The following is a 22,962-nucleotide window of genomic DNA, read 5'->3' as shown; positions in this document are numbered from 1 at the left end:
TGTCAGGGCATACTCAACATTAATGCTGAATGTAAATATTTGGAGCAGAGGATACCCCATTTTATTGGACTAGGATCAGTGTTGCAGTATCTAGGGCTGATATAAACTGATGAAGGTAACCAAAGGGCAGTACTACAGTTCCAGGTTGAGTATCCCTTATCTGGACAGTTTGGGACCAGAATTGGTCCATATTTCGAATCTTTCTGTATTGGAATAATTTAGAATTTTTTCATATACATAATGAGATATTTTGGGGACAGGACCCAAGTCTAAACATGAAATTCATTTGTGTTTTATATATACTTTATATACATAGCCAAATGTAATTTTAAACAATATTTTTTAATAATTTTGTGTACATTGAACCATCAGTGGTGCTGTTGAGGGCCTGTGAGTAATTTCTGCATGCCGGCTTACTTCCAGTTTTCAGATCAGTCTGTCCGGATAAGGGATGCTCAACCTGTACTAACTCAACAAGGGCAGGATCCCTGAAGTAGGATGCCATCTGGTTCTGTAAAGCTTCTGACTCTGGCCTGCCTTGTCTGTCTGAGCTATTGATTAAATGTCATTAATGCATATAAGGTAAAATAATTCTTTATTTTTTCAACTTGCAGAAAGAAGCATGGCAAGATCACAAACGAGAATGCAAATGTATTAAGAATATTGATCCCAACTTTCCTCCTGATTCAGTGAGGCTTGTTGGCAGGATTATTTTCAAATTAGTAAGTAAATTTTCTGTTTGGAATTGACCTTGAAAATGATGTTTTCTCTGCCTTGGTTAAAATGGTATCTTAATTGTCAAAATAAAATAAGCACGTAGGCTGCAAGATGAATGTTGGATTAAATTTTATGATTTGAATGATCCCAGTTCAATGAGGCTGGTTCAGGGGGAATACATCAATTGTTATGGTATTAGTGATGATATGTTTAGTAATTACATTTACTGTGTTTTAACTTTAACTATATGTTGGGTATTGTAAATTGATTATTTGGTGGTGTTCTATTTTATGTATTATGTATTATTGTTATGGTTAAGCTCTAGACCTTTGGTCAAAGGAGCTAGTAAGTAAATAAATGGAATGGTTAAAATGGTAGTAAATTCCTCCAGTATCACTAGCAATGTAGTCTTGAACAGAGTTATACCCTTTGGAGTCAATGGGCTTAGAAGGGTGTGACTGTTTAGGATTATGTTGCAAGTGTTCTAGTTGTGCTCGGTATCAAAGTTGGGGGGTTCAGGCTGGGAGAATCACTGGCCACTGAAACACAAAGTCTCTTCCATGCCAGCATAGGTCCAGGCATATTGAGAAGTCAGACATGTACATATTCAGGGGTCATATGGTTGTGTATGTCTTAGTATGCATTCAAAAGTCACTTCAGAGCGGCGGCTCTTCCTAAGTCGCTCCCTGTACGCTTTTAAACAAAAAAAAAAAAGCCGTTTCGTGGCTTTTTTTTGTTTAACCAGGGCCTTTCGCCCCATAGGGAATAGCGAGGCTGTGCCTGCTAAAAAGCAGGTACAGCACCGCCATTTCCGGCGCCGGCCGAAGTGGCCAAAAGGGGATAGGGAGCCGCCTAGCCGGCAGCTCCTCCCCCCGGCCCTCCTTTGAACGCCCTTCTGCTTTAGTGTGGCCTCTCCACGCCTTTGCCAGTGCCATGGAGAGGCCGCGCCCGCGGAGGGGGGAAACGCAGTCCCGCGGCGCTCTGCCACCAGTGGGACCGGCCTCACCGCCAGCGTATGTGTGTGTAAACACGTGTTTACCCGCACTTACGCTGGTGGCGAAGTCACGCCGCATCAATAAAACGTTCGGCCCAATTCTCAGGAATGAGCTGTTAGTAAGCTGTTTTGTATGTTAGTCCAAATACACATTTTAGCACAATTTAGGGACAAATGTGCAAAAGGAGACAGAAGGAGCAGTAAGTTCAGTCTATGCTGATGCATTATTTAACAATAGTTCTTGCGCTGGGTGAGTTTTCAGAACTAGTTCTAAATATTGTATTGGCTCCGATGCTGCACTTAAAGGTTGTCTTCAGAGTTTTGTTCTTAGGCTGATGCCATTTCCCAAATTTTATGTTTGCTCTGTAGTTCTGAAACTTCCACAGCTAAAATGTTTACAGAAGATTGGCCCACTGATGCTCATTTCAAAGAGAGCTTTTTAATAATGAATTCCTAAACCTCACAAATCCAGCAAAGTAGTAATAGAACATCTTGAGTCAGAGAATTAAGTAGGAAAAAATTGTAACCATCTCAATTTTTGCTAGATTAACCATTGGTTGGTTGGCTTAAAAAATGATACCTTCTTCCCAAAGAGGAGAAAATAGATGAAGTACATTCTGCAGAACAGGTGTGAAATTAGGGTTGCCAACCTCCAGGTAGTAGCTGGAGATCTCCCGCTATTATAACTGATCTCCAGCCGATAGAGATCAGTTCACCTGGAGAAAATGGCCGCTTTGGCCATTGGACTCTATGGCATTGAAGTCCCTCCCCTCCCCAAACCCCGCCCAACCCATAGCTGGCAACCCTATGTGAAATCAAGAAACTAAAGTAGCTTGCAAATATCATGTTTGAAAACCTTAAGAGTGGAGGTTTCTCCGTTGCTGATGTGGCTACCAATTCAGAGCAGCAGCAACAGAGCTTCTGCCCAGCAGGTTTCCTTGCAGTTCCCTTCCTGTGGTTTTCCAGCAGCAGCCATCCTTCCCCACCAGGCCACTGGGACTTTTCCAAAAAACTTTTTTTAAAAATCAGCATGTTTTCCCTCTCTTTTTATTTCCTTCAACAAAACAACAACAACAAACGAGAAACAAAACAAAGAAAAAACTTAAGAAGAATATAAAGTGAAGACGAAAATGTAACAGTGGTGGCAGATCTAGAGATACATTTCTATAAATGGTTTCCAAATATCTAAAAACAAGTTCATGCACAATGGCTGCCTATATCCTGTTCGTTCAAATATTGATAGAGTTCTAAGGTCCTCAATCCATTGGTTTACCAGAGGTGGGCTTATATCTTTCCAGCATTGTAATGTAAGTCTTTTTGCTGTGGTACGGGGACTGAGGGCCCATTTTCGTTGATTGTTGGATAGCCTACATGAGACAGGCCAATAGTTTAAAAGTACATAGACATCCTGAACATTCTAATCCTAAATTGATATCAGTATTAATTTCTTCCCAGAAAAACTGAATTACTGGACACGCCCAAAACATATGTTTAAGGGAAGTGTCCAGTGAGTACTCCAGCCATTAGACACTTTACTCATTCCTTTGCTAAAGACTCACTGTGGTGTCCTGTATATCTTGAATATAATTTTTTGCTGAATAAGTCTCAGTTTAAGATCCATGGAGAGAGCAGGTATAAGCTTTAAGGGCATGTCCCGTTGCTTTGGAAAATAGGGCAATCTAGCTCCTTATTCCATTCATTCCTGAGACTTTACATATCACATTTATTAATCAACATCCACTATTTATAAACAAATATTGTAGGTTTTGTTTTCTGCCTTGATTCGATCAGATATATTCCAGGAGCAAAGGGGAGTCTGAGACACTTAATGCTGCAGGGCCATATTTGGATACCAACATATGTTGCAACTGTAAGTATTGCCATTGTACATAAGGTGGCAAGTCATATCTAGACCTCAGCTCAGAAAATGGCAAAAATTCATCATCATAACCTATCAATTAGTCCAATGTAAAAATCCGCTTATCTGTCCAAACCTTCCTTAAAAAAGATTTCTTCCCAATTTTTAAATCTGGGATTGGCCCATAATGTTAACTTAGCATGTGAAAATGGATCAAATTGATATTGTCATGCCATTATATACCATTTTTCTCTAGCTGCAGAAACTACAAGAGGAACGGGATCCTCTCTGGCATAAGTAGACCCTAATTCATTCCACTGAGAGAGGGGCATGAGACAAGACAGATGGTCCTACTGCAAGGACTGATCCCAATAATTAGAACAAGTTAACAAGTATACCTGATGACATAAACTTAAGATCAGGGAAACCAAATCCTCCTTCATTAAACGGAAGCTGCATCCTCCTTAAAGAAATTCGAAGTGGTGAGGAACTCCACATACATTTCCAAAACAAAGCATTAATTTTATGAATATATCTGCAAGGTAAATACAAAGGAATTGTGTGTAAAATATAAATAATCCTAGGTATAATGTTCATTTTGAGTGTATTTACTTTGCCCCATAGAGACAAGTTTAAAGTTGCCCAGCTGTCTAAATACAAAGATATATCAGCAATTAGCTTGTTAAAATTTAGCATAATCATGTGCGTAATATCTCTAGAAATCAGTATTCCAAGATAAGTAATGACATCCCTGAACACAGTTATACTGATATAATGTTATAACTATATGTATAGCAGGTTCTCTCAATTCCCAGCTTTCATTAAAAAGAGTAAGCCTCTATCCGCTTGCATTGCGGAGATATGCCTTCCCCCTCATATCTCTGCAATGGAAGAGGCTAGAGACTTACTTAAAAAAATGAAAGCTGGAAATTCAGAGAACCAGTTGCTCGCACCAGTATGTCATTATATTGAAATAACAATATTCAGTTGCTGATTAAAAAAAAAGTTCCCAAGGAAATGGCCACTGGGAAAATGGCTGCTGTGTGGGTGGGAAAATCCACACTTTCCCACCAACACGGCAGCCATCCAAGCTTTACTGCGATCTTTCCTAAAACTCCACAGGAAAGCAGATTTGAGAAAGACTGGAGAAAAGTCAGGGATACTTCAGGAGCTACACAAGTGTATGAACGCACCATGATGTTCTGGGGAGGTGGGGGAAAAATCTGCCTCCCAACAGCAATGAACCCGGGGAAGATAACCTGTATGGAAATGGTCAGTGTTTTCGAAAATGTGGAGTGAACATCAATGAATGTATTTGATAATGTTTATTAACTTTTTGTACAAGGGTGCAGTATTGGGATTAGTGGAGTTTAAGTTCTTATAACCATTTATTATTGCATACTTATCCTTATTATTTTGGCTTCTCAATAGCTAAGACAATCAACATGCCCATCTGAGGAGCTTTACTCTTTTTCTGATCTTCAGTCAAGTAAGTAGATGCCAAAATGATTCTCCCCCCCCCCCGAGGACAACTGTAAAGTACTAGCAGTGTTACGTGGGAGAACTGGAGTGTGTAGTAACTGGTGGTATGAAACAGATATCAAAGATTCTTGGTGGGGCAAATAGAGTCGGCCTTATACATTGGAAGCACTTCTGTGTCAGAATGTTTACTGTACTTTGCCAAGCACTTTATAGAGGTAGATTCCTTTATGTTTTGTCAGTGGGGTAGGCTTCTGGAAGTTATTTTAGCATGAATCTACCTCTGTAAGCTATCTTTATAGATACGCTTTATAAGTACAGTACATAAAGGGTTATGTGTATTAATTACCATTCTCTTCCACCTCACCCCCTTGATAATAATGTACATGTAAATTAAAAAATTGTTCTCTCCTGCTTTTGTCCTGATTAAAAACATTCATACGAGTGCACAGATGGCAGGAAAGTGGCTCAAAGGTGCTTTTAGTATCACAGGTGAAAATGGTCCTCATATACTATTCATAGCTATACCTTTCATCATGTTTCATCTTTTGAGACAACTTTAATTTCTAAAAGCCAGAAAATTAAAACAATTCATTTCTGTGATTTCAATTCTCACTTCATTTGGCTTTCATGCGAGATAGGAAGATACTGCCGTGATTTCTGTGAAACATCCTGTCGGGCATTTCCCCCCAGCAATGGTTAATTCTGACATTCTGGCCAAATTCCAGTTCAGATAATTGCATTCTGAATTTGAATCTCTTAATTCTCCCCAAAGTTCTAGATGGAGAACAGTATTCTTGTTTACATCTGTCCTGAGCTGAAACGTCCCCCAACCTGCTCTTCTAAACAGTTGCTACTTTCCATCCTACAATTGGCTTTGTTTCAGTGATGGGTGAAGCTAATACTGTCTCTGCCTTACTCTGAAACAAATTAATAAATTCTGCAATGTGCGTTCTGATCCTTTCAGCTAAATAACTCTTTTTAATATTGTGCTCTTAAAATGTAAAAATGGTGAAGAGCTCATCAGAGTCATTTTTTTGGGGAGGCAGAAATTCAATTAAGAGTGTGTTGACGTTATTTTCTCCTGGGAGGAGGAGTTTATTTCCTTAAGGCTTTTCATTCCCAAAGACAATTGTAAGGACAGAAAATTCTCCCATACCTCTTGTCAGCATAGTCTATAATTTCAATGTATCATAATACTCTGGCATAAAGCTCAGGTGTGCCTGATCTTGGATTGTGGGCATCATCCAGCACACTATCCCATTAGCTTAACCAAGTCCTGTTTTCCTCCCTGCCCTGCTTGCACGAATACTCAGGTAATGGTGGGGGCTGTTAGTATACAAGTGCGTGAGTAAGCTGCACCAAACACAGGGGGAGGGCTGGCCAGGGAAGTGAGGAGCAGCCAAAGAAATTCAGTGGCCCCTAATTATGTTGGAAATATCTGTTTAGTGGGAAACTTTTAAGAAGTGAACTTATTATTTGAAAACATTTTCTTACATACGGACATACATACAGCTTATCTTCAGTCACACAGTGAAGATTCTTGTGCTGTGGTGGCAGCTGCTGCCAAAGTAACTTTTTAAAAATCTGCATGGCCAGTCAGATCTCCAAAGGCCAACCAGAAGCCCTGCTGAGAAAAAGCCCACCTGGGCATGTTCACTTTCTAAAAAACACTTCATGGGTATCAGGAAAAGTGTCAGCAGACGCCATGGGCCCCCTGCTCTACAAGATGCTGTCCTGATTGTGAACTTTATGTTGTTAAGTTAAACAGTGTTTTACTTTGTATTGTCTAAGAGCTGATTTGAAGAAAGAAATTAGTATCATTCATCATCTCACAGCGAGGAAGGCATTTCACATAATAACAAATATGAAGCTTATGTGAAATGTATTCCTATGACTGGTTTTGCAGTTTGACATCTATATTTCCTTGCACATCTATTTTGGTTATGAGCTTTTGATCTTTCGTTCACATAACATTTGGCAGTGACATCTTGGTGGGGAGAGGTATCTGTCAAAAATAAAGTGCCATGTCCCCCTCCATTTGAGGACTGGAAATGTAGACTACAAAGCTGCCACTGGAGAGTTTAAAGATGTTGGCAGAATATTCTGTTGATACCTTGCTGTGTATTATTCCCCTTAAGATTTTGAAAAGTTAAGTGAGGAAATGAAAGAAGGCCTTGGGTACCTCACAAGGGCATTGCAGCTGTATTTGAAGGTGGAGATCCAAGATGCTTCTCAGTTGCCACCTGGCCTAGATGTTTTTCAGACCTTCGCAAAAGTAAGTGTTAACTTGATTCCTGACAAATCTGTTAATTATTCTTACACGTAATGTTGTTTGTTACTCTTCTGCGAAAAACCTATGCAAAATCCTAATGTATTGCCACTTCTTTGCCAGGGTCCAGTAGCCTTTTTGTTTGATATGACTGCAGCCTAAATTAAAAATAAAGAATTCAAACGGCTGGCATATTAAAAAATGAGAACGGTGACGGCATAAAGTGCTGATATTGAAAAATGACTTGAGATGATTAAAGAAAAAAAAATCCAACTATGTTGCTTTCTTGAACGATGATCTTACAGTTTGTGCATTGTTTATCTTTCCAAACCTGTATATCACTGACAAATATAATCTGTTTGCAGATGCATTTATATGCTGTATTGTTATATATCAGCATCTGAAATACATTGTACCAGACACCTGGTTTGGCCATTTTCCATGCTCGTGATACATCATCTAACACAGCGATTTCCAACCTTTATGAGTATGAGGACCCTTTTTTAACATCAAAAAATCTAGCAGATCCCCTCATGCATTGTACTATTAGTATCCTTTGATTGAGAAAATACATCATGACAAAAGGCTACTATGAATTCAGTAACACTTTTAAATGAATTTGTATTTTATTAATCACAACAGCAGCCACATACATTTGAAAATCCTAGTACATATATGTGCGAGACATATTATTTACCAATTTTACAGAAGGTACGTTCGGTTATTTATTATACCAAGTCATTTAATGAGGTGGCTGCTGGTGCTGTTTTGCAGCTTTCAGAAACTGGAACTGGTTGAACCGATGAATTTTGCAGTGTTAAATCTGGTTCCACATCTGGCTCGTTGCACTGAAATGTAAATACCTAAACAAGTGCAGAAAATCCACTTTCACAAACATATGTTGCGGGAAAAGGCGTTCGGTACTTTACAGGTTTCTCAGTGATGATGCTTGGGTTGGAAGAATACACTGTCATATCTCTGGGCACATTTGATGAGTTGCAGGTCTTTTCCACAGCCGATAATGTAGTGATTACTAACCTAGGCGGCAAAATAAATGAGAAGTCCAGTGGCACCTTAACAAGTAACAAAATGTATTCCAGCATAAGCTTTCTAGAGTCAGAGCTCACTTCACATGCATGAACTGCATTAGGCAGAATAATTACCGGTAAGTGGTTTATTTCTAATCAGAAGTTCATGGTGTCATAAACCCACCCTGGGTTTATGTGCTCTTACATGTTTGTTTGTGTACATGTAAACATGGTGCCAAATTAGGAACCCAGCCTCTCACACTACCAGTGACTTGGGGAATACTGATAAAAACTGCCTCTGAGCAAGTACCAAGGGCAGAGTTTCTTAATAACGTCAGCTCTCCTTTGTGCATACTTGTCTAAGCATGAGCAAGTGACCTAATGGGCACAGGAAGGAATTGAATCACATTCTGCTCTCTTAAACAGGAAAAAAGCTTTATGACTATAGATTATTCTATATAATTTATATAATTATAATGTATCATTTATAGATTATTCTATATAATTTATATAGATTATTCTATATAATTTATATAGATTATTCTATATAATTTATATAGATTATAATTTATAATAAATATATACTTTATCATGCCTACTGGCTTACAGATCTAATAAAAATAGCAGAAAAGTATAATACTAAGCTAAAATTAACAATACCGAAGACTTACCTCTGACTTTCATCCCCCCCCCCCCCCACAGGTGTCTATGGAACAAATGTACAGCATGACACCATTTGCTCCTTGCAGGGGAATCCAACTTCTAGCATTTGAACAAAGTCTAATGTATGTTACTAGTATTTTAACTTTCCTGCCTTTGCTGCCTGGAAACCTCTATCCAATCCAGATTTAGGGAACTTGCCCCACTTGGAGAGGTGAACCCCAATCTCCCAGTCAACCTAGATGCAAGATGTCCCACACATCTCAATACCCAGATTATGTGCCAGCCATCCTGCTCTCCTTGACAGGCCGACAAATGGTTATCTCTCTGCAGAAATCCATCTCTGTTCACTGCCCTCTTGGTGCATTTTATGGCTCTCTTCCCTGGGAAAATAAATAGCTGCCAAGATCCCAGGAACTCCCTGACGCACTCCAAATCACCTCACACCTCCAAATCACAACAAATGCTAGCAGCATTTAAAAATGCCTTAAAATGGATTGTGTTGTGACTGGGAGAGAAATGTATTTTGGATGCGCTGATCAATGCTTCACATATAGCAAACCTGAGCTCTAGTGCTCCAAAGTGGCTTTATACTGATTCCTGGAAGCTCCTCTTGCCTCACAATGTGCTCTTCACAGGAAAATGTTGCTTAAGAATAAATGAGAAACAGGCGCATGATGTTCCATTCATCAAATTGGTATTTTAGAAATGGATAATATCGAGTGAGGAGGCTGAGGTTTGTAAATGTTGGGATGACCCCTCCCGTCTGGGGGTGACTGTACCTCCCCCACACTTCTCAGCCTGCCCTGGAAGGATCAAGAGGGAGGCACTATGCCACACTGAAGCGCCGAGCCCATGACAGCTGTCCGATGCAGCTCTGGGCCTCCCTGGGCTAGCGGAGGTGTGGGAGGGGCCAGGGAAGCCAACCGTTGGGCCCACAAGGAAGCCGCTGGCTAAACAGCGGCACCTTAAAGGGTGCCTCTGTCACAGGACTGATAGCATGGACCTGGCGCCACCTCACCCAATGTCCCACAGGCAAAGGGGGGATGTGGCCATAGGCAGCAGCACAGGACCCTCCAGTAAGAGACAGTGTGAGTCAAGACTGCCCAAAGTCCTTCTGCACCCTCCTCCACCCAGATGCAGGAGATGTTCCTGTTTTAAAGCAGGTAGTTGCATTAAGAAAGGCACTGTTGGTTGTTTTAGTACACGAAATTAGTTTTTATACTGCTAGTGTAGAGCTGCTTGTAGTTTTGCTCAAGAACGAATGTAGGAAAATATTTATTTTGAGTTTATATGTATTTATCTTTCTGTTCGTGGAGAGTAGTTATCTTTTCATTCTTCTTCGAAACCTCAAAAGGTAGGCTTTTAAAAAGACCTGAGTGCTAAGTAGGATGCTGACACAGGTGTGTGGCATCCACTAGGTTTGATACAGTGATCGGACTGTGGAGCTGCATTGAGGAGGGTAAAAGGGATGAAATAGTCTTCCTGCCTGTTATATCACTGAAGCTTGTGCTTGCGGAAGAGGGAGGAGGGAGTGATTTTGCTCCCTCTCCTCTCCTCAGTGCAGCCCTGATCCTATTGGCTGTGAGTCCATATAGGACATATAAGGCCCACGGAATCATTTGGTCTGGCCCTTTGTGTGTCCTGGCAGATCTTTAGCTCAGAAGGATCTAAGACTGGCGATCTGCCCGCTCCCATGGACAGGAATAGCCTCTATTCAAGGCAGATGTGAATTTGTTTTGCCGAGAAAAGGAACCTTCCCCCCGCTTGCAGAAGAGCCGTTAGCTATGGAGCTGCTAGGACCGCCCAAGAAACTGTGTTAACCCTTTCCCACCCAGGCCCTGGAGAAACGTATTCACTCTGTACTACAAGAGGGCTGGGGGTGGAAGTGGCGACAATGAGGAGCAACTCCGGAGTGGTGTAACAGACCATCCTGTGCTACCAGGTGGGCAAGTGCACCACCGGTTGGATGCCTGCCTGCTTGCCCGTGCGGCGGGGTGTTATCTGGGGCAGCTGCCTGCTTGGGGCTTGGTCGGCTAATTTTTAAGTTGATAATTTTGTATGGCCCGCAAATGATGTTATAAATATCCAAATGGCCCTTGGCAGGAAAAAAGTTCCCCACCCCTGGATTAGAGGATCTAATCCAATTTAAACATACTATTGGAATTTGACAAAATTGTATTCTCTCCCCCCCCCCCCGTATTTCCTCTGCCATATTTCATATACTGACCTCCTGCGTTTCCTACAGAAGACATGTATTAACTTTGCTGTGAACAAGGAATACCATCTGTAATCCCATTGAAACTGTTCAACTGTAGTATTTCAAAAACCCTCTGGGTAGGATGGGCTGATAGGTTTTATGAGCAGTCAATAGGATAAAGAAATGCTATCAGTATGAGGTCTCCCAACTCTGTTTTTCTGGCTTTGTCTAACATCCTTTCAAGTTCAGTAGTTGCTTATGCTGCAGCTGAACTCCTCGGGTAGGGGGTTGATCAATCTTCTTTGCTTGCTATAGAAATTCACATTTGACAGTCATCTAAAGTCTGTTTGATGCTGGAACTTCAAGGATGATGACAAACATACAAAATGAAAAAACATTTTTATTGAAATGTCTAATGGCAGGTATTTTTGGGAAAGGAGCCATTCAGTGGAGAAGCTTGCTCCAAAACTTCACTTCTGGGCCTGTGGGGGGATTTTTACCATGATTTTTTTTATTTCTGGGTAAGGCACAGAACATTCTTCTCCCTCTAATCTTAAGACCTCCCTTTTTCAAGTGAATTAGATGGAGAGCCTCAATTTTACAGACCCCTGAAGTAGATACCTCTCCACTGATTCCTAAAATGGCGGCCAGGCAGTAGCCAGGTAGGAGAGCTCCAGCTGGTTTAATGTAATTGGGGACTTAATTGTTCATTTACAGATGGAAGAAAAAAGGGCTAAAAGATAACCCAGTCTAAATTGTCCCATAGTGTTTGTGTGTTAAGTGCCATTAAGTCACTTCCGATTCATGGTGATCCTATGAATCAGTGTCCTCCAAAACATCCTATCGTTAACAGCCCTGCTCAGGTCTTGCAAACTGAGGGCCATGGCTTCCTTATTAGAGTCAATCCATCTCATGTTGGGTCTTCCTCTTTTACTGCTGCCTTCAATTTTTCCTAGCATTATTGTCTTTTCCAGTGTCTCTTGTCTTCTCAAATGTCCCATAGAGATTCCCCTTATTCCTCATTCTCTCATAGATGTGTCCATATGGAGCATTATAAGAACATGGGTTAGATATACATGTCTGTCAGTATTCCTGCTCCATTCCAACCATAATTTGTCATGACCGATCCTATTGAATCTGCTATTAGATCAACAAAGCCCCAAAGAGATGTGTCTTCAGTCTTCAACATACTTCTTAATCAAGGAATTAAGTATCAAATGTTGATTTTTTTTTGGTGCTTTCCCCCCGTCTGAAAAGAGGCTGCTCTTCCACAGATATGTGAATTACATCACCACATTTTTCCAGTCTCTTTAAAAAGAGATGTATGTACAACTTCCCAGACTGGAGGAAGGGGAGATGGGGCAGTTCCGGGGTCCTGAGAAGACTTCAAAATAAGGGAACAGAGGAGAAAGTCTCAGTGTGGGGAGAGGGTGTGTTTGGAGACCATCTTGCTTTAATTCTCACAGCTGGCTCTTTGTTATTATAACAGACAGAATTTTGCTTGCTGGCTTTTGCCATGGCGCAGAGGAGAAAAGCAGGTCCCATGTCAATGTGTGTGGGTGTGGGGGAAAGACACAATATTAACTAAAATGGAAGCTTGTTGGCAACATTATGGAACACCCCCTCTAGTAATCATTGACAGATGGAGGCTTGGCTGACATTTTTGTAGCCCTAGGTCTTAATTCCATGGCTCCAAAAGTAAGAGGAGGAACTCCCTTAAAAAATATAAAAGATTATTCCACATTGCACTGTCTGCTCCCTGAGCAGTTTCTCAACATGGGTATTCTGAATGTGGTATTGTGATGGATGGCTTCCAGTTCCACTATCCAGGTGTCACAGCAAATCCCTGATCCCCTGGCGTGTATGTAAATCCTCTGAGAGGACACTGAGAGCCAGCTTGGTGTAGTGGTTAAGAGCAATGGTTTGGAGCGGTGGAGTCTGATCTGGAGAATCGGGTTTGATTCCCCACTCCTCCACATGAACGGCGGAGGCTAATCTGGTGAACTGGATTTGTTTCCCCACTCCTACACACAAAGCCAGCTGGGTGACCTTGGGCAAGTTACAGCTCTTAGAGCTCTCTCAGCCCCACCTATTGTGGGGAGGGGAAGGGAAGGTGATTGTAAGCCGCTTTGAGTCTCCCTTAAGTGGTAGAGAAAGTCGACATATAAAAGCCAACTCTTCTTCTTCTTCTCTGCTGGAGAGAGGGGGAGGTTGTGAGAGGAGATTAGAAGATAAGGAACTCTGTCCTCTGGTCAGTTAGGGAATGGATAAGAGTAGGTATCCTGTGTTAGGCTGGTTAGTTAAGGATGGGTGAGAGGATCAAGGGAGAATCCTGAGATACCAGCTAACCTTTATCTTCAGGATCTGATTCCCAGAGTAACCAAACTGGGGAAGTGCGGGCACTGAACAGATAAAAGTCCACACTTCCAGTCTCAGCATGACAAAGGAGATCCCAATGTTCAGGGAGCCTTTCCCTGATAAAAATCTCTTCATCTCTCTCATCAGCAGAAACAGCTTGTCAGTTCTATAACCCTGTGTGTGACATTGTAATGATTCTTAAGAGACCTGGGGCCCAGCTTAACTGTGAAAACTATTATACTTTTAAAATGTTTTACTTGTCAGCCCAAATAAGCTGCTTAACCTTTTTTTGGAACAGACAAAGTCACTAATGTGTTGTTGGAATAAAGTGTCTGTGACTGAAATAAAACAAGGAGAGGGTGGAAGTATAAATCACCCCCTGAAGACCTGGGCAGCAATTCACAGGTTGATGCAGTAACTTCTTAGTATCTGCATTTCGCTTTACTGACCCCTGTTAAGCTAAAATGTCTACTATCTAATAGCTCTTTGTCGTGTTCTCTCAGGGGTGGATTGAGAGGAAAAAACAGCCCTGGAAAATACCCTCTATCTGTAGATGGCCTCATTGATCTGAATTTTGGGGCCATATGCTCAAGTAGATCTTATGATAGTCTGAAGGACACGTGATGAAGTTTCTTCTGAAGCTAAGCGGGCCTGGCCCTGCAGACACTAGGAAAGGCAGTCACCTGGGAACTTTGTATAAGCTGCCTAGGGGTGCTTCAAGGAATAGCAGCCTATAAGTCTACAAAATAATTAATAAATAAGAGATAAACCTTTGGGGTTGCAAAATACAATAAATGATAGCTAATTATGGTGAACGCTACCCAAAAGAAGCCCTGAAATGTATTGCTTTTTAAGAATCTAAATTATTGTTTTTCTCTTTGAGAGGCTGACTTCAAAATTTTGAATTTAGAGGTGGACATGCTAATTATAAAATCACCAGATAATTGCATTGTGTCCAGTGCTGAATCTTTCGTCCGTTGTGTTCATACAAATCATATGGTTCCAGCATATAGCTACATAAGCTTCCATTTACATGTTCCCATACTACAGAAGTAATATATTTCTGGATTAAATTGTTATAGAGTATGATCCAGCTGAATATGGAGGGGGTGTAATCTTTGTTGATCCCCTCCCCCCACTGCAGACCTCCAGCTCCTACCTTGTGCTATTTTTGGTGGTTCCCAGACTCTATGGGGCCACATTTTGAGCTGCAACAGGGCAGGGGACTCCTTTGCCACTGAGAAAATTCCCTTCCATCACCGGACATTTTCTGTGGGATCCAAGCTATAAAATGTGCAAATTAGTATTTTTCTTCCCCCAAAATGTGGATTATTATGCTATAGCTGTTTGTATCTTGGATTAAATGTAATTTAAAAAATGAAAAATACAAAGCTACCACACAGTAACCTTAAAATAAAAATGTTTTCTGGAAGCCATTTATTAATGAAATTATAAAAATGCAGACTATAACGGGAAAAATATGGGTACAATAATCCAAAAATAGCGCTACAATTTCTCCCAGGGGACTAGTTTGCATGCCTGTCTCCAAATGAAAGGCATTTTTTTTCATAACGCAAGAGTTTGTTTAGTCTCTGATAAGTGGTGTTCTTTTTTTTTCATGTTTAGCTCTTTTCAGAAAATTATTGTACCAGTGATTTATAGCCAATGTGAAACAGGATTTTCCATGCTATTGGAATTAACCTTTTAGCTATAGTAATTATTCTTAGGTAACATTGCTTATTATAACAAAAATAGAATAAGCAAATATTAGTCACTCTGTCAAAGTGAATTGTAATTTAATTAGAAGCTCTTGACTTACACTTCTGCAGTTTTATACAGTCAAGACAAAATTAGAAGTCTGAATTTTATATTATTAGTAAAGCTGTCTGTAACATGCATGAAAGGATGGCTGATCCAGTTGCAAAGTATACAACAGAAGGTAGATCTCTGGAATAATACTCTCCACATGGAAATAAATCATATCTGTAGAAACAGAGTTTGGTGCATACCAAAAAGAAAGATAGATTTCTTATGGTTACTGTGTTATTTTTTAGTATCTGTTAAGAACTGAAAGGCCCAAATGACCCTAGGCAGCTGTCTAGACATTGTTTCTGTAAGTAGAACTTTTGAAATAGAATCAGATTTTATTTCTGGAGCATTATATAATAGGACACATATGAAGTCCAGGAAACGAACGACATCCTTTACAGTCAGTGGGCAGAAACAAGTAAAGAGATATAAAATGCTTGTGTTTTAATTTGTTTAATTTCAAAATGCCTGAAATTATGTTTTCCTGAATAAATTTTACTGTAGTTTACCTGTCCTGTTCTTTAGACCTCTGGTTTCAGGGGTGGCTGAGCATTGCCTGCAGAAGGTCCCTGGCATCTCTAATTAAAAGGATAATGTAGCATTGATGCGAAAGATACTCACCTGAGACCTTGGAGAGCTGCTGTCAGAGTAGACTGTACTGACCATCATAGACTAATGCTCTGACTCAGTACAAGGCAGCTGCATGCAGGGCTGTCAAGAGCCACCATGGGCCCCTGGACAGATTCCACCTGGGCACCTCATCGGATCCTGATCTAAATCATTTATCATGACAAAACAAATCACTTGGCTGCCTGTTACCTTGCAGCTACACGTATAATGATAAAAGGATTTGTATGTCCACCTGCCTGTCCATTTGTAGCAGGCTTCACTCATCAGGAAATAAAACTAGGAATCTCAAAATTGGCCACCAGCTTCTGGGTGACCTTGAGAGTTCCAGGGCCAAAAATTGAAAGGAATTGAAATAACCTGGGCCAGGTTATCTCAATACCCCCCCACCTCCGTGCTATTTGCAATGGAAGCCAAGCTAAGTCCCTTATTTATTACCGCTAAACCAGATTAACATTCTGTTATCATGCATGTAAAAGGGAGGGGGAAACATCCTTTTACTACTTTGATGGTTTATGGGGAAATGCTAACTCCTCCTTCTGTTCATAATATTAACAAAGGTTTGCTACTATGCCACTATTAAATACTTTCAATGTTGCCAACCAGGATGGATGAGAAGGAGTTGAGATCAAAACTGAAAAATGAGGGGAGGGGAGAAAAATTAGAAGTGAGGATAGTGGAATGGAAGATCATGAAAGGAAAAGAGCAAAATGAAGGAGGAGAAAGGTTTGGGAAAGAGTTAGCGAAATTAAGGAACCAAACCCACAGTATCTCCAAGGTATGCCTGTGGGGTTACCCAAAGCTGGCTATTTAGTGAATGTATATGTTTATAACAATAAGTGGAATACTGATTGTGGTGGAGACCAGCTGGCCATCCTGCAGTATTTGTGCAGACCTACATGGATCACGAGTTAATAGTTTGTTTCAAGGTAATTGACGTCCTTGACTATACAACACTTCTAGTACTGTTAGAAGTGGTACTTGAAAACTAGCGGTGGCAACAGGGCATAATGCAAAAGGTAGCATAGATGTCCCATGTCTGCGTCAGATCACAATCAGTTCTATTCTGTCTTGATTAGAGTCAATGTTCACACTCATCAGTGTTCAGAAATACTTTATCTTTATTTAAAATGTCAGCTTGTAATGATTGTAAAAGATGCAATCAGATTTCCATTTAGCAACAGTTTCAAATGACTCAATTAATTATCTGAAGCTTTCTCTCCCTTTTCATTACTATTCATACCACACTGAATTCTGTTTTCATTTTCAAGTTTGCAAAGCTGGATTGTGAAAACCAACAGGAACTTTGCATAGCATTACAAAACTGCTCTGGCCTGTATTCAGTGTTTTCCCCCTGGTTATAAATTTAAAGCCCCCGTCCCCTAAGAGAGAGTGATTTGTGTCTCATTTTATGGAGACCATCTAAGCATCTTCCTTTATGTTTTCTTTTCCCCAGACCTCCAGCCACAGTATTAATTTACTATGAAAGTGAAGTTATTCCCCCTCCAGATAGCCCTTCAGTTCTGCTATTGTTGCTAGGTGGAATGTGTTTACACAAGAGGCTGCAACCATCTCTTGTCTATCATGTGTGATATCGCAAGTGATGAGCAATGCAAGTTTCCTTTCTCCTTTGTTGGATTCATTGTTTTTTTTAAAGTGCCAATGCTGTCTGCTTTATGAGTTTTGACTCTGCCCTCTGTGAGTTTGTGGGTGAATCCCCTTTTATCTTCTTATTGAAGATTCATTAGCTAAGAGTTATGAATAGGTATCTTAGGGGTGGCAACCTTCCATCCTGCGTTTCTTGTCTCTGTCACACCTTCCTTCTCTGCTTTGCCACACTTCCCCTGCTGCCTTTGCCTCCACCCAGGAGCCAGAGTAGCTCCTTCTCTCCTTGTTCCTCAAGACCTCTTTAAACAGAGCAGGAGTTGAATGTTCCTAGATTACAGGAAGAAGAAGCTGCTGCTGCTTTGGTCTGTATTCAGTTTTGGTTCAGAGATGGTTTTTATATGCCGACTTTCTCTACCACTTAAGGGAGAATCAAACCGGCTTACAATCTCCTTCCCTGCCCCTCCCCACAACAGGCACCCTGTGAGGTAGGTGAGGCTGAGAGCTCCAAGGGAGCTGTGACTAGCCCAAGGTCACCCAGCTGGCTTCATGTGGAGGAGTGGGGAAACCAACCTGGTTCACCAGATTAGCGTCCGCCGCCCATGTGGAGGAGTGGGGAATCAAACCTGGTTCTCCAGATTAAAATTCCCCTCTCCAAACCACCACTCTTAACACTAAACCACGCTGGCTCTCTATCCAAAGATCCAAATGCTTATTTGGCATAAAGAGCAACCTCTCATAAATGTCAATCATGCCATCAGCATCTCATATTATGAATTGATGGAAAAGATGCAGAAAAACAACAACAAAGCCTTAGCCCAACAGCTCCCATGATCAATTATGTGACTATATTTGTCTGAGGCTGTTTACTTATACGATTATGAATTGTTTCGGCACCTTCTCAAGAAAGCATAGATCGTATTGAACTGTGAAGCCCATGCCACAACAGGATAGACCAACAGCAGCCCAATATGCTGCATATTTTTTTGCAAAGGGCAGTAAATGCTGTCACTACAGAGTACTTCTACTCAGCACCTTTTACAGCGATAGGGACAGCATCTTCCTTCCTGAGGCTGTGAAGAACCATCAACAGACGATGCCACTGGGTAGAAAGAATATTCTCAGTCCCTTGTCTCCATGATCTTTTATGCAGGGACGTTTCCCCACGGTCACCCCCGCCGACTGCTTCAGGGCTTCCTTTTGATTGTGCATGCCTTTCCCGCCCGTCAGGGGTCGCCTCTCTCTCCGTGCGCGTTTTGCCCGCATTTTCTGGATGCTGTTTTAGCCAAAATCTGGAAAATGCAGGCAAAATGCGTAGGAAGAGCGAGGCCACCTCTGATGGGCAGAAAAGGCATGCAGAATCAAAAGGAAGCCTCGAAGCATTTGGTGGGGGGGACCATGGGGTGAATTCTCTCTAGTGAATTGTGAATTGTCCCTGAAGAAAAGGCCTATATGTTTGGATAGCAATTAAAAGACAGAGTCTCCTTGCTACCGAAGCCAAGTGTCAAGATTTATCAAGTGAAGGAGCATAATTCATCTTGCTAACTATCCAGATTACCTCTGTTCCTCACAAACACTCTGGAGAAGGACAGATAGCATTCTTGAAGCCCAGGCCAGTGCAGACCACAGCCCCTCTAAGCCTTTTGCTCACTTAAAAATATGTTATCATTAAATCAAGCCTAATAAATTTATAGCGAAAAAGGGAAGAAATGGCTGCCTTGCGCAATATTTGCCCTTTAGTTCTGGAAGAAAAAGTAGGTTAACCTATGTCCCCCTGCTTCAAACTTGATGATGACCCCTACTTAAACTTGTTCTTGTTCATTGTATGCTGTGCTATATTTTGCTTTGTTTCATCTTTTGAAAGCCAGATTTATATTAAGCCGTGTAAAGGTCTGCTGGAAATAAATAGACAGCGATCTGGGAAAATGTTCTCTCTAGTGAATTGTGACAGCTGTGTCTCTTCTCATTTTAAACCCCTTGTTCTATTCTTCTCTTCTTTATCTCCTCCTAGCTTTGTGTCATTTCTTAACCTGGCCTAAAATCCAGGGATTTAAATATCAAAATTCTGGAAGTAACAGAATTTTGGCCAAAGTTCAAAAGGAGCTTAGATAACTGATTCCCCTTCCTGTGTTTCATGGTTAATATATGCTATGTACTATTTTCTATGCACTGTCAATTAAAAAGTAAGTTTATATTCATAAACGGGAATTGTGTTTGGGGAAATAACTCTTGTGTTGTACAGTTCAGCAGATGTGTCTATGTCACTGACAAATATGGATTTAGAAGCTGGTGCTTAGTGAGGTAGAGCTATTGTATTTTGTGCTATGTAGCAGTTCTGCGATCACAGTACTTGATGGCTCTTACTTATTATTCCTGATACAATGCCACAGTCACATACATTGAAATTATAACTGCAGGAACTGAACAACAGTTTTGAGTCCAGTGTAGTAGTTCTGTACACCAGTTCAGCTTTATTTACTAAAAAATATTTACATGCTGCCTGTTAACATTCATGCCCACGGCAGCTCACAATGTAATAGGACAATTATAAGTTCTGTAATGAAACTGTGACAAATTTTAAACATATCCCTGTTACAAGATCTTAGTCAGGTGCCTGACAAAGACAGGGGAAGTGTATTTCAGAGTCAGAGCACCGCTATGGAAAACACCTTTCGTAGCCACCCACCTTACTTTTGAAGGTAGGAAAAAGAGAAGCAGGGCCTACAGTTTAGAACAAAATGTCTAGGCAGGACTATGCAAGAGCAGACAGCCTTTCAGATACCCTGGTCACAGATCATGGAGGATTTTAAAGGTTTACAGTGCAATCCTAAAGTGAGTTACACAGTTCCAAGCCATTGATCTCAATGAACTTAGAAGGGTGTAACTCTGTTTAGGATAGAACATTGTATTAGAACTCGAAATAAGCAGGCAATATCTGAAGATCTGAAGCAGGCAATATCTGAAGATGTGATCTGCTGCCTGTAGTCCATGCCTGATAGCAGTCTTACTGCTGCATTCTAGACTTGTTGACTTTCCCAAACTGTCTTTTAGAGTAGCCCTACATAGAGTGCTTTAGATGAACTAGCAAACACTATCCACTAGCAAACAAAATTCCTTTTTTGTTTGACTAGCATACTAATTTTGATTTTACTTTTGACAGTGGTTTGGTTAGTAATCGGCAGACAAAAGAGCCCATAATCAGCATATAATTTGTCCTATGTTCTAACCTGATTGTGAGTCAAACCATGGAGCAACAGGGTGTATTTATGAGTTAAGTGAGAATTTCTGTTTGCTTGTTTTAGCATGTCACTTTTACTTAGTGTGTTTTAAGCATTGAAAGAAGGAAACAAAAGCCCTTAAAGTCCCCCTGGAATCATGTTATCAATAACTAAGGGTTATGTCTTTGTATCTATGTAGGAGGGCTTATGTAAATTGCTCCCATATGTGATAAGGTGAATGTATTAAATTTGGTAGAAGATATGATCATTCACAAGTCACACACAGGATCTTACAAGATGTGTACCTTTTTCTGGACTAGTTCCATGTGTATTCCTTTTTAAAAAACAAACAAATAAATTTTAAATGAAACATAAACAACTTCACATGCATCACACACTCTTCATACATCATATCTGCGACAAGATCCTCCTCCAATATACAACAGAGCAGTTCTAATACATATTTCATCTAATAAAATTCTTTTAATCTACAGAAACGTTTGCTTCTATAATTAAATAGAAGCAGTTATTCAATTATAAGCACTTATTCTCTGGCCTTTATTTTATCTGTGTTATTTATCTTAATTTTGATTATACTGAGCTTAAAGTCTAGATACGGGCGTTAACAATTTTGTGCTATCATTCACCCCCAACATGTCTTCATCCAATCTGCTATCTAACATTATAGCTATTAATGACAGCTTATATAATCAATGTCTTTACTAATAAATCTTGAGATATATATGTTATATGAATATATGGTTGATAGGAAAAAGTTATCTAACATCATACTACCCGTGCAGGACCTCTGCACGTATATTATTTTGCATAATCAAAATACATCTTCCAATTCTTCTGAAAGTCTTCTATTGGTTGTCTGTTCACTAGATTTGTCAGTTTGGCCCAGTTACTCTTGAGGACCAACAACAAGGCATAGGGTCCAAGGCTTTCTCCCCTGATGTTGCCTCCTGGGACTGATATTCAGAAATTGACTGCCTCTGAATATGGAGGCTCCCCTTCGTTACCATGGCTAGTAGCTACTGATAAACCTGTTCTCCATTAATTCCCTTGTAAAGTAGTCTATGCCTGTGACCATCATTACATCCTCTGGCAGCAAATTCCACATTTTAATCACTCACTGTGCAAAGAAGTATTTCCTGGTGTCCATCCTGCATTTATTCCCCATCAGCTTCATTGGATGCCCTCAAGCTCTAGTATTTTGGAAGAGGGAGAAAAAATTCTGCCACTCTCTCCACCCAGGCATAATGTTATAAACCTCTATCATGTCCCCCTTTAGTTGTCTTTTCTCTAAACTGAAAAGTCTCAAACTCTTCACCCTTCCTTTATAGGAAAGGTACTCCAACCTCCTAAGAAATGCAGGTGAACTGATCTCTATTAGCAGGAGATCAGTTGTAATAGCAGGAGATCTCCAGCTAGTACCTGGAGGTTGGCAACCCTCCTAACAGAGCTACTGTGGTGATAAAATGGGGAATCTCAATGAATGCTGCATTGAGCTTTGTGGAGTAAGAGTGAAGTAAAATGTGATGCATAATAGTTACACATACACCAAAAAGTAATATGACCTATAGCTGACTTGAACTGCCAAGAAAATTATCTTTAATTCTTCTTTGTAATATAAAATATTAAATATTGCACCGTTTTGATTATTTCCTTAGGCTTGTCCTTGAACTCAGCATACATTTTCTGTCCTTTCTTATCAGCATTTATTTGGCCTAGAAAGTTTTCCCAGGCTATTATTATGGTACCTCTTAATTTCGTCTTTCAGTAAGCAAAAAACAATCTATACATTTCAGTGAATTTTTTTCATTTTCCAAGATGAAGCTTTACCAGGAGAGAGTTCAAGAGAAGGAGCAACTGGTGGCTTAACTCAAGTAAATAAATGGTTTTGATTAAATCCACACAATGGTAAATGGTAGGATTTTGGGTAATAGGGTACAGTTGGCTGATTTATTATTTCAAGGAAACTTAGTCCTGAAAAATTCCTGAAAATAGCTTGGAAAGGAATCCTCAAGGGCTGCACAGATCATTTTGCCTTCCTTTGTTATCGTTGCTATAATCTTTTCCCTCAACAGATGTATTCGTAATAGTACATTCAAAGTACTAGTTCAACCATAGT

The 22,962-nt window shown here is 40.4% G+C and overlaps 1 protein-coding gene across 1 annotated transcript in view; it reads left to right on the top strand.

Moving 5' to 3' along the window:
• The window catches only part of SMYD3 (SET and MYND domain containing 3), a 436,856-nt gene that overhangs the window by 48,788 nt on the left and 365,106 nt on the right, over positions 1-22,962 (top strand). Inside the window, exons 3-5 of the mRNA XM_056852870.1 lie at positions 615-722; positions 5,001-5,058; positions 7,190-7,326. Of these exons, the coding sequence (XP_056708848.1) occupies positions 615-722; positions 5,001-5,058; positions 7,190-7,326 (303 nt within the window). The remainder of the gene's footprint in view (positions 1-614; positions 723-5,000; positions 5,059-7,189; positions 7,327-22,962) is intronic.

Source organism: Euleptes europaea, chromosome 7, assembly GCF_029931775.1.
Source record: "Euleptes europaea isolate rEulEur1 chromosome 7, rEulEur1.hap1, whole genome shotgun sequence".
Taxonomy (NCBI): Eukaryota; Metazoa; Chordata; class Lepidosauria; order Squamata; family Sphaerodactylidae; genus Euleptes; species Euleptes europaea.
This window is presented reverse-complemented; position numbering and strand designations above follow the sequence as displayed.